This window comes from Chamaea fasciata, unplaced genomic scaffold (genome assembly GCF_029207755.1).
Source record: "Chamaea fasciata isolate MVZ Bird 193981 ecotype frontalis unplaced genomic scaffold, bChaFas1.0.hap1 SCAF_3, whole genome shotgun sequence".
NCBI classification, from domain to species: Eukaryota; Metazoa; Chordata; class Aves; order Passeriformes; family Sylviidae; genus Chamaea; species Chamaea fasciata.
This window is the reverse complement of record NW_027094088.1, coordinates 5,200,768-5,213,564: the sequence shown is the minus strand read 5'-3', so window position 1 is coordinate 5,213,564 and position 12,797 is coordinate 5,200,768. Positions and strand designations below refer to the sequence as shown.

The 12,797-nt window shown below is 38.7% G+C and overlaps 1 protein-coding gene across 6 annotated transcripts in view; it reads left to right on the top strand.

Moving 5' to 3' along the window:
* The window catches only part of MACROD2 (mono-ADP ribosylhydrolase 2), an 866,072-nt gene that overhangs the window by 246,239 nt on the left and 607,036 nt on the right, over positions 1–12,797 (top strand). For all 6 annotated transcript variants that reach the window (XM_066177797.1, XM_066177796.1, XM_066177795.1 and 3 more), the window contains exon 5: positions 11,697–11,813. In XM_066177797.1, the coding sequence (XP_066033894.1) occupies positions 11,697–11,813 (117 nt within the window). The remainder of the gene's footprint in view (positions 1–11,696; positions 11,814–12,797) is intronic.

Sequence of the window (12,797 nt, the reverse complement as noted above, 5' to 3'; positions counted from 1 at the left end):
CAAATATCAAAGGATATATATTGTTCAGTCTTCCTGCTTATGACTATATGCATTTTCTTTTAAAACTGTGTTTTCATATATTGGAAAAATGCACACTTGAACGTGTTTACTACAGCTTTTATGGGCTAATGTTGAGCTGCTTTTTTATTTTAAAGCCCTGTCTCAGTGCTCTTGTATTATTTCCTTAATACTGCTCAAACTGCAGTGCACTTGAGATGCTTTGGCCAGAGTGTTGTTCAGAATTACCTCTTTAAAAAAAAATCAGTTAATATTGATCCATATCCGTAGAACGTTGCTATGGGATTGATGCTGTTTACTCGTTAATCACTGCAGGCTGCAGCTCACAGCGTTGGCAATGTGACTTGTTTGTTACATGCGATGATCGCTTTATAAATGTCAATAAAATCAAGACAAAAACCTCTAGTACAACTGGAACTAGCAACTCAGTATTTTCCTCATTATTTCTGGCAGCAAAGTAGTCTTGCAGAACAGTATGCAATAAAACACCAGCCAACTGAGTCCCACACTGTGGCTATAATTACATATTTTTGTTTGCTAATCAGTAGAATTTTTCTGTGTACACTATTATACTTTAATGGTTCTGTTGCAACACCAAATTTACTACAATGTTCTCTTGAAGAAAATGGCACATAATGATTTGGTATTTACTACAAGAAGATATTAAACTAAATAATACATAATGATGCTACACAGATTAACCAGCTCTTTAGTTCTTCTGTTCCTTATCTGTGCTTTAATGGTGTTTTAGGACAAACATAAAGTTATTTGGGGAGGGAATTACCAGAATTGCCGAACTAGTAAATATAGCCATCTGTGTGGGATGTCTTGTTTCTTACTTGAGAACTATTAGATTGTAAATTTAAGCTGTGCTTAGTACTTTAATTTCCCTTCCCACAACTCGTGGAGCATAGGGAGGGTTGCAGGCAGCTCAGATAAGTAATAAGTTCATTAATTACAGGTTTACCTTTTTTGGAGGCTAAAACAGCTTGTGTGGGACTTGATTAAACAAGCTGTTGTGGTGTGGCCCTGTGGAGGACTGGGCAGGGAGCAGCTCGGAGAAACTCCCCATGCAACTTTTGGAATCAGTCTTCCATTTAACTCTAAGGCTTGCTTGCTGTTATCAGGCTTTGTGCCCTTCTTGTTTGTTTTTTTTTTAATATGAATTCTGTCCAAAGTGACCCCCAAGTCCAGTGGGCAATGTGGAAGGCACGTTATCTCAAGATTTGCCACTGTCTTGTTTTTATTTCTGTCACCAAATAAACACTCAAGGGTCTTTATTCCTTTCCATTTTATTCATTATTATTCTGTCACTAATTTCCACTTGATAATTTTGCATATATCAGACGCCCTTAAGGTAGTATAAGGCTTTTCCATTTACCTTGGAAACAGAACTTTGCTGTCAGACACAATCTGTCTAGCAGTGGAAAAGGAAGGCATGGCCTGATGATGGCAGCTTCCCCAGTGCTGCAGAGACAGTTAATTATGTGTGAAGCTTGTGGTTTTTTATAGGTTGAGCTACAGACCTAATATTTTTTAATAGATTTTTCAGTTTCTGCAATGCAATCTGACATATTAGTGTAAGTAAATAGTTTCTCTTCTGCATTTGATTTGCAGTGTGAGTCTGTATCAGGATACAATGCTGCTTTTGTAGGGGAAGTTGTATTTAGTGTATGTGATATTTTTGCATGTGGCTGAACAAGTTGGTGTTTCAGCATTGCTAAATGTTGATTGTGTCCTAGGCCTTTTAAGTTATCTTTTGGCGAGATCTAGTAAGTTATCTTTTTATTGATTGTGTTGCCCATATGATTTGTCACAGCATCTCAACAAAAGGAAAGAATATTTGAGAATATTTGTTTTTATGGGTAATTACTTCTCAGGCTTGTGTTAATAGGCTGTCTGAAAGAACCTTCTTCATACATCATTTTCTGGTTAATCTAGTGTTTACCTTTTTCTTCCCTTGTATTTATTCCATTAGAATACATTGTAATGTGTTCAATTGGATTTACCTATTGCAAGGCAATTTTTGTATAATTAATACTGTTAATTAATCTGGTTTGAAACAGCACTCCAAATTGAGAGGATGTTTCTGTGATTGCAGACTGAGAAGTATCTCAACCAAGTTTTCTCCCTTCAGTGGTTCACAATAAAAGTAAATTAGCACAAGTGAAAATGATCCAGGAAATAAGCAAACCAGCTGCTCCTCAGTAAATAACTTGGAGTTTTCCTAGAGCCTGTTAAGCCTTGCTGCAAGCCAGAGAGTATCTCCTTTGTTGATGCTCAGTCTTCCTCCTTTGTACATTCCAGCTGCTGCCCTAATTCAGAATTCCTAGGAACCCTGCAGTTTTTTAAAGTCCCTTTTGAAGTATGCCCAGCGCTGAATTTGCTTCTGTAAGTGACCTTTCCTCTGGTACTTTCCTCACCCTCTCTCACAGCTGGTGCATCATGGAAACCTCCAAGAGGGTTCTGTGCTGCTGCATGGCCAAACTGAACCTGTATGGGTTAGAGGGGAAGGGAAGAGATGGCTCTTAAAAACAAACAATCAGATTGCCAACAAAAATTGTCTAGGTAATATTTGAAGTTGTAAATCATTAGTTTTTTTCTGGCCAGATCTGCCCACCTTTCTTGTGTAAGGTTTCTCAGCAGTGGAGCTTTTCAACTTGCACCCATGTACTTCCTTTGTCTGGCTGTGGCTCGGTGACTTCTCCCAGGCTTTCTCAGGAGCTTTAATGTATTCTTTCATTCCAGCAGTGATGTATAGTGTTCTGATGCTTGGTGCACCCTGTGGCTAAAGAGAAAAATCACCTTCTCCTATGTCTGGATTAGTTATATTTAATTAGAAGTCATATTTCCTTATGGAAGCCCTCAGGCTTCAAATCTGCAGACCTGTGTGAGAATGTCTTCCTTCCACCTTCTCTGCTGAGAAGGGCTTATTTCACCTGCCTTTGCATTTTTGTGGGGAAAGAGTGGTTAACGTTGTACTTTATTATTTTTCTTTTAATTTTCACTGTACCTTTAAAATTCTCTGGAATGACATGCCAAAAGCCTTTTGGGCTGTGAGGATGCACCACCGTTATAAGGCTTCCTTTTACACAGTCATTTTACAATTATTACTTGATAGCCTGCTCTGTCTAAATCCTTGACCTGTGCCTGTCAACTGCTGGCTGATGGTAGTGAATAAATTTGTATAATCACTGCATGATGACTGCTTAATAACTGTACTCCAAATATGCAAATACCTATTCTGGCTTAATACAATTCATCTGCTTTGACCGGCCTGTGCACTTGGTATTTTTGAAACATTTGTAAGTAACGGAGCACACTATTGCAGTTTCCTGTGCTGAGCTTTAAAATGCTGAAACAGAGAACAAAAACATGCATTTCCACAAAAATCCAAAAAAAGTAGACATCAAACAACACAGAAAGAAGCACTTGTCTGTATGTGTCGTAAATGAGGGGAAAAAAGCCCCCCAAACAAAAAACTTCCCGAAGGATTATGGAAAGTTTTTCTATTTGCATTCTGTTTTCTAGGTTAGCAGTATGCCTTTACTCAGAATCACCTCTGGTATTAATTTCCTTGTCTGCATTAAACAGAAGACTACATAAAATTGGAAGATACAAATTCAAAAGCATATCTGAGTCTGAGACACTTAGAAAATGCTAAAAACTCCCAACCCAAATCCAAAAAAAACCCCAAACCAAAGCAGAAAGTACCAAAACCACAAGATAAAAAGCAAGGCCATAGTCATACAGAAAAGACCTCTTTCCCATGTTTGTGATTTTCCAGTGCTGTGGAAGCCCTGGTAATTTCTTTCTCTGATCTTGCCCTTTTCTTTTAAGCGTTTTCTTTGGCCCTCAAGTGACATGGGTTGCTGAGACAGATGGACAGAGAATCATACACATTTCTGTGTTCTTTATTGCAACGTCAGAACATCAGTAAATGGCTTTTTAAAAATAAAATTCTGATTTTCATTGCTCTGTAAGACATGCTTTCTATCTTTTTATCAGATACTTGTTCCTTTAGCCTTTCTCTGAGTTTGACTTTATGTGTGGGAACAGTACAGGAGGAAAAAAGAGAATCCGTAGTTCAATGCCACGAGACAGAGCTTGGTGTGATGGCAGCAGCCTGATGTCTTCAATAGCTTAATAGCCATCGTGGCAAAGAGGGTTTCAGGGAGATTTTGAAGTCAACAATATGGATATTTACTAAAGAATGACAGTCCTGTAATATTAGCACAGGAACATGAGTCAAAATCCAGGACAAACGAAATGTAGATTAAAACCTTTGCTGTCTTTCCAGTCTGTGCAAACAAAGCACTGTGGCTGCCCAGGAGCCTGAGGAAAGGATTTTGGAGTGGCCAGGCCCATTTCTGCAGGGTGATACCACCTAACACAACTTGCACCTCCTTAATAGTTGTTCTGGGAAGCTGGGGGAGCAAGCTGGGGAGGAGTGTGAGCCGAGCTTGATTTATTAAAGCAAGAACAGAGTCGCCTGAATTTCTCCAGACTTATCGCTTCCCTCCTCGGTAAACAACAACAAGCAGTTTTTGTGCTCACTGCCGGGAGGTATTTAGGGCTTAGCTGTCTCCTTTCCATCTGGGAAAGAGTGTGGCATGTCAGGTGTCTCAACACTAACACAATTAAAAGGAAGTGGATGGCTCCTTCACACATGCCTTAATGTCAGCAGTTTGGACTGGGAAAAAACTGGAAAAGCACTATTGGAGCCTTTCCTACTGTTTTTTCTTGCCAAAAGTGTGACATTCAGACAGGTTTATCAGCCCCGTGTTTCTCTGAGCCCTTATGCTGCCTGAGTGGGCTGACAAAAGTGTGAATCCTATTGACATTATAGCTCTCATCCTACAAAATTGGAGCAGAGCACTCGAAGACTAAGAAAGATGGCGTCATGAGTGTGAGCTAAAACCAACACTTTTTTCCTTGTTTAATTGTTTATAGAAGGAATTTGCCTAGACAGGACAACTTTGACTTGGCTTTTTGTTTATTTTTAATTATGAGTTTCTGGTATCCTGAGATATTTAACTGAAAAAAAAAAAAATCTGCCAAAATTTGTGGTGGGGTTTCCTGTTGGTTTGTGTTTTGTCAAAGTAGGAATAATTGGCTGTGTGCAGTAAATGTAGGACACTTAAAATGTAACAGATTCGTGGGTAAGTGAGCTTTGTTTTGAATTGTTGTTGATTTCTTTATCCATACGGGCTCTTTGCCACTTTATGGCAAGGACATTGATTATGTTGGATGTTTCAGCTGCTTTTGTTATGCTTGACTGTGAACTGCATCCAGATAAGGACAACCTTCTTTTAAACAACCAGTGGGTTTTAAAATTTAATTCCCAGTACTTTTCACCGTGGCAGGCAATTACCGGTGGTTTGTAATGCTAAATTTATAGGATTTCAGCTCAACAATACTCTAAGATGCAGCTCTCCCATGACTGGCTGTACAATAAGGTTTACACCTGCCATTGTTGCAAGAAGTTCTGTTCCTTGCAGCGTATGCTGGAATAATGGTTTATTATGTTTTATTGTTATTTTTCATTAAACTTGCTCTGCAGCATGGTTGGTTGGAGTTGGAGGATCCCCAAATGTAATTCTAGCTGCTGGAAGGCCCCTTGAGAAGCCTCAGGATGTTGATTTTTAAGAAAAAAAGGCACTGTACAGAGGATGAGGGTTGACACATTAGGTAATCTGTAGTTTAAGCATCAAGACTTGCAGGTCCCTTTTTGGCCTTGAGTAAGGTGCGTGCACTGAGAGTTTCTGAAAGTAAGAATATTTAAGGAACGAGAATGTAGATGGTGATGAAATTTGAACCTAATTCAGGGAACTAGCCATCTCAAAATAAATGGTTAATCTGTGCTTTTTGTGTTTGAAAATGAGAATTTTAAGCATAAAGCTTAAGATCATGCTTTTAAACGCTGAGCTTTCGACCAGGAAATACTGTATAATTGCTAAGTTTTTAAAATTAATTATGTCAGAGGCCTATAAACCAGTGCATTGATTAAAAATCTTCGGTTCATTAAGCTTCCCAATGACAGAGGCCATCTCAGTAATAAAAATTGCTGCTCCTAGCAGTGGACTGGCATCTGTGTTATAATCTTTATAAGATCCCCACCTTTGTTCATTAGACCAGCAGCACCTGTTGTCCCTCGAGGGGCAGGATTTATTTCCCCTGGACATTTGTCTCAGAGGTGCAGTTGCAACTTTGGCAGCGGTTGATTCCAATGAACTTTTCAGAGGTGCTTCACCACTTCAGCAGAATGAGGCTGGGTTTTGTTGTGAGTTGTTCTTTTAAATGTTATGGGGGGGTTCAGCGGTGGTTTTTTTTGAGAGTGGGGGGTTTTTTCGTCCTTTTGTTGGTTTGTTTTCTTTCTGGTTGTCACACGCGTCCTTGCAATGGGCATTTTTTGAATGTCCGCAAGAACGGGGTAGAGATTCTGTAGCAGAGATTCTGCAGTGCACAAAGCAGTTTCCTCTCGTCATCTAATTTTATATTAATAATTAATTAATAATGTCATTGCATCGAATGCAATGACATTATCCTGGTTTTATGCACTGGTGGCATTTGCCACGTGGAAGAGCAGTACCACTTCAGGGATAGATCAAGCACAGGTGATTTTCTTAAATAAACAAGCCTCATGAATTTCTTACTGAAAACAAGACATGAAAATCTGGAAAAGCACCAGAGAACAGGAATTACTTTGGAAAAAAGACTGTGTAGATTCTTGAAATGTAACACAATAAATCTGCATATGTTGTTTACATCATAGCTTCACTTTATTCAGCCTTGCACACAAGGTCACAAAAGAAATTTGGGCCTTATTATTCCTGGAGGAGTTTGTAATTTTTGCTGTGGTGTTAGATTACCTTACCCTTTTTTTATTACCATCTGCACTGCAAGGCTAGTTTTGCTGAGGTTATTTTTTTTTTTAAGCGGCATCCCATGATACCCTTAATTCTGTGTTTCCCGTGCTTTTGCTTCATTTGCAATTTTAAGAGATTTTCTCTAAGAAATGGATTTGTTCTATATTGTACACCAGTAAATTAACTAGGGTTTTTTTACTATATGACTTTAACTCTTTAATTCTGGAGCATAAATGCAATGGTTTTACAAGGAATTAGTTAAGAAAGGATTTCACCTTTCAGCATCCTTCAGTGTGCAGGGAGAAAGATGGTGTCAAAGATTACGTATTTTTGTTTAACATGTTGTTATTAATATGCTGTCCTTTTTATTTTGATAAAAACCTCACTTTGTTCGTGTATTTTAAGCAGTTATTTTCAGCTGGCTTCTTTGTGCAACCAATGCCATTGAGTGCAGTAGCTTTGAAAATAGTTTTTTCTTCATTAATGGCTTCTGGTGAATTGTTGGGAGAACAAAGTGCTGTCCCTAGTGGGTCCTGAAACTTATGGAAGCATGCAATGAAATAGCTATTATTTTTCATGAAAAAAAAAATATAAATTACAGTACTACTTTTAATAGCTTTGCCACAAGCATGAGCAACTTGAACTACAGAGATGAATTGAATCTGAAGTTTCTTGAGACGTTTTTCAGCCCTCAGAATGTAGCTCATGTTTGTAGGTCCTCCAGATTGAGAAGCTCCTTCCATGTGCTTGCCCACCCAAGCATGGTGAAACAATAAATACAGAAACCTGGTTTTCCTGGGCTCTCCACACATGAAGGCACTGGGTAACAGCATCACTTTTCAAAAGACAGGTCGACCTGCATGAAGTCTTTGCAGTCATTCAAAAGCCAAAGTGTTGTGTGAAATAGCCAAATGCTATTTCAGAGCATTTATGGGACCTCAGACGGTGGGGTGCCAGTTTGTTAGGATGGGAGGCAGAAGAGAAGAGGGTGTTCTTCCACCACCCCGTGGGTGTTTGCTGCCTCTCTGGTGGCCCTAGGCAGGACTCAGTGCTCTCAAAATCCCTTCAAAGTAACTTGGTTTCTAAGCCTGAAACTTGTTTTAAGAAGCACAGTACCAATAAGGATAGTTAGAAGCCCTCTCGGTCGGTGTGCAGATCGAAGATTGGATTTCTTTCAGTTGTAATTGACAGTTTGGGGATTTTCCCCACATCTTTCCTTTTGCTCTTAAATGGCAGGTCGCTTGTGTATGAAAGTGACCAAAAGTATATCTGTGTGATTGCCATGAACCTGAACAGGAAGGCAGCCTGTAGGAAAAAGGCACACTGTAAAGCAGAGTGAGGGCTTCAAAGTGAAATCACATTTTTTAATGTGATAAAGCACAATTCCTTATCACTGTCATGTGATGTCAAATCAGATTTGACTGGGTTTTTCAGCCAGTTGCACCGTGAACAGTGGGATGTGGTAGAAATGTTTTCCAGATCTGTTTGGAATAATGCAGATGAGCATCTATTTAGCATAGTAAAATTGAAAATACTGATGAAATATCTGAAACCAATATATCAAGGGTTCTTCATTTTCCTATTAATTTGGCAGCATGCCATTATAATAATGTAAATCTCTTCCTCGTTAATACAGAATAACAAAATGTCTTTGACCATCATTTTTCCCTCCTGAGGTTGTTGTCATTATCTGTAATTTCCATTAAGTTTCCCTGTGTGCTTGCCTCTCTGTACACTGACAATACCAGTTGGTGCATACTTCCAGAAAACAGAATATCTCATGTAAATACTTTGTACATGCCTGTTCCATGGGTTTTTTCCCTTAATTAATGTGGCTAAGACATGTTTTAGCAGAGGCTGAAGAATCAGATTTAGATTTGTTAATCTACTCTACCTTTGCAGTTGCTTTACTTTGTGTTAGACGGAGTGCTCGTATTTGGCAATACATTTCATTGCTTGGGGTTTACTTTAAGAATCATCAAACTTCAGTTCTGAAGTGTATATATAATTGGAAACACAGAGTATTTCTAGCATGGGTTATTGAGTTATGAAATAAAAAATGCATGCATAGACCAGAGGTCATCTCTTTTCATGCATTTAATAAAGTATGGTAGGAAAAAGAGGTTGTTATGAAAGTTTTGGGTGGTTTGGTTTTTTGGGTTTTGATTTTGTTGAGCGTGTTCTCCCCCTTCCTGTCCTCCCTTTTCATTTTTCCGTGTCATCAGTCACCGAAGTATATCAAATGCTAATTTCTACTTTTCCATCTAAGCCTGTCTGGAGCATTCAATCATTTTCTCTTGTGCCACCTTTCTAAGGGAAGCATTCACGTCTACTTGTTCCCTTCTGGCAGATGTCTTCCATTTTCCTTGTCATATGTCAGGATTGGTTGTGATAGAATTGATTTTTCTCTGTTAAGAATTCAATTTTTTTTTCAATTATTCTTTCATCCTTCTGGAGCGTCTTTGCTTATAAAGGCTGGACACGGAGGTGTGGAATCAGCTCCAGGAAAATACTGATAGACCATCTCTATCATAGCTGTATTTGCATTGAGAGCACCCTTCCAGCATCAGAGGGGTTACAGAGGGGAGCTGGTACCTCAACGTGTACTGGTTTACTTATCCTGCTCGGTTTGGAAAGGCATTTAGTAATTAGGTTAAAACAATTAAATTGGGAATTATGAGCACAGGATGGGTTTCAAACTTTTTCTCCCCCTCAACGTTACGAAATATTATTCTTGCATTGGCATCTTGGAGTCTGTTGAGCAGAGGTTTTGAGTGAGTTAAAGAGAATAGTGCAGCTGAGGTAGAATAAGAAGCCTTGGTGTCTTAGCACAGAGCATGTGCAACGTGCTTTCAGCTGGTGGCTTGGCATCCATGGTCTTATCAATAAAAAAATTCAGACAATTTCACTGAAAGTGCAGTATCACATGATTCTGTAGTATTCTTTTTCTAATATAAAATACTACAAAAAAAAATAAATTTGAAAATCAGTGACAATGTGTCCAGGATGGGCATGGAGTGTTGCAAGGAACTGCTTATCCAAGTCTACTGTGTCACCTGAATATGAACTAGGGTATAGAACTCCCCAGAAAGGACAGTCAGGCTTTTAACACTTAGCTGAAGGCAGTTTCATCCATTTGAAGATGTCATCCACTTGGGGATGCCTGACTTCAGGAGATACTCAAAACCTGATAAAAACCAGTGGGCTCTGCCTGGTCAGTGGAGTCACTGAATGCCATGGGTTTCCCAAATGTCAGCCTGCAGAAAGCTACACAGCTCCTGCTGGGACCAGGTGATGGGAATCTCTTAACAACCCATCTCCCCTTGGCTTTCCAAACCTGTTGTGGTTTAATTGCTTCAAATGTGCTGCAGGGCACAGCTCTCAGTTGGAACTAGTTGAATCTGAAATAAGTCCTAAATGAGGTTCATACAGACTCTTCCTTTCTTCTCTCCATAAGTGTTTCTTTGGCCTTTTTACTTTACTTTTTACTAATTTTACCTTTTGAGTTGATGTTGTAGTTTATGTGAAGATTATTTCTTCTAGTTGAACTCCATAGCTGCTGCTGAATTAGGATTTTACTCTAGTTAACATGTTCATGCATACACTACTTCCTTTATTATTTTCTATTCTTTTTCTCAAACTTTTTTGCTATAATTACAGTAAATGATTTCTTGGATTGCATGTTGAGAGGGCAGAATTGCTGTGCCAGCAGCCTTGTTTTATCCTTTTGCTGGCTCCTGAGGGTAATAAGATCTATGCACTCTACTAATTTTCTTGCATACTTAGCTGCAATTGCATCTTTTAGTAATTATTTTTTAATTAACTCCAAAATATTGCATGAATAATGCAAAATTTTTTAAATTGGAAAAATTAAAAAAGCTCCAAAGTAGGTATTTTTTTGTAATTCAAATCAATAAGCATTATTTCTTGGAATTTTTCTATCAGGCATTAGTAGCATGGTGACATGAAATGACCTGTACAGTTGTAGAAGTGTCAGAGATATGTTGTAAAAGAGAGTTTGGCATTTAGATGGGGATCAAATTTGTTTTCATAATTTGTAGTGAGAATTTCTTAGAGCCTTCAATAACATGCTTTTCTAATACTGAAACTTTTATTCTACTTTACCTTTTCTAGACGTTTGCTTTCCAATTAGCACAAGTTGTCTAAACGTGTTTTCGCAGAACTCACTGACTAATTCTGTCAGAAGAATGAATTGTATATATTTAGATATCAACTTAGACATCAGTTGGTCTGGGCTGTGGGTGTAAAAATGGGCAGTAAACATTTATGACTGTGAGTGAAGGTGATGCCTGAAGTTTTAGCTTTGGTGTTTTTCAGACTCTGTGCTGCCTAGGGGTGCAGTGCTGAGCCTCATATTAAGTATTAGTAAACTCTCTTTTACAGAGTAGGGAGACAAAACAAATCCTTTTCCTGCTGGAGACCAAGGACAACTGTTACAAGTTTTCAGGCCCAAAAGGACAAACAAGGGTGGACAAAAGAGACAAGACAAGAAGGATGAGGTTGGAAAATTTGGCCTCAATGTGCAAATGGACCTAAACTTATAAAAGTGTGACACCTCGTGACTGATCATCCATTTTTTTGGTGACCATTTTAATCCACCTTGAGTGTAGCCCTCATCAGGCTCTGTCCTGCCCTAAAGGTGCATCCTAAAGGCCTTTCAATAAATCTCTACTTTATTCTCTTAGCTCTGTCCAGTCTGTGCTCCAGGTCAGCCTTCCAAAGGCATCAAAGGCAACATAAAAAACCCAAAAACATTTAACTAAATGCCTGTTTGTGTTTGTTTTGCAGTGGATGGCTGCATACACCGAGCTGCCGGGCCCTGCTTGGTGGCTGAGTGTCGCAACCTGAGCGGCTGTGAGACGGGGCAGGCCAAAATCACCTGTGGATACGACCTGCCTGCCAAATGTAAGTCGAGCCTTTCCTCAGCCTTTTTTTTGTTTCCAGCATGTGTTGCTGGTGTGCACGGTTCATTTCCCTGTAGTCTAATTCAACAGGGTATTCATTTTACCAAATTAGCAGTGGGACTTAATTAAGCATGTTCTGTAATAATGTCTTTCCCCTCAAAGCAATTCAGGCGTTTCTAAAGGATTATTTCACCTGTGTTATCCGACGAAAACTTGCATGTCTCTAAAATATAAAGCATCTTTCATGTTTATTTTTTGCAAGCTAAAACTTATCCTTTCATATGCATAATAAAGGATTGGAAATGCTTTATGAAATATGAACAAAATATACATTATCATATTTAACTTCCACGGAGACAGTTTTTGGAAATGTTGCATATTTGATGTTCTTCATGCAGATTGCTTGATTGTGAATACTTTGAGGGCCCAGGAGATCAAAGTGTTGTATTGTGTTTTCAGCTGCTACGTGGTGTCTGATTGGCAATTACTGTGAAGGCATCTGTCACACTTTAACTTTTGACAAAGTTTAGCTCAGTGCCGTAATGTTTTTGTACTTTGAAAGTGGAATTGTCAACAATTTTTCCTCCTCTTTCCAATAGGAAGATGGTTATTTGACTGTGTTTGTAGATGTTGAGCTCTTCTTGGAAAACACCAACATGTTGACAGCACATTGGTTGGCCAGTCTATTATGTGAGAATATAAAGTAGGAAATCTTTGCAAATCATGGTCTTACAAAATAGTATATTAAAACATGAAGATACAAATACCATGAAAGCATTGCAAAGTCCGTATAACTAGAATTCAAGCTCTCTCTTTTTTTTTTTTTTTTTTTTTTTTTTTGGGATGTGCAGGCAGCAGCAGGAACACGGCTCATTCAAAAATATGTAGATCTCTTTTAACTATCGTGTAAAATCAAATGCTGGCTGCAGTAGCAAGTATCTCTCTAGGCTCCTGTAGGCCTTAATGTCTTAGGTAGATATGAAAA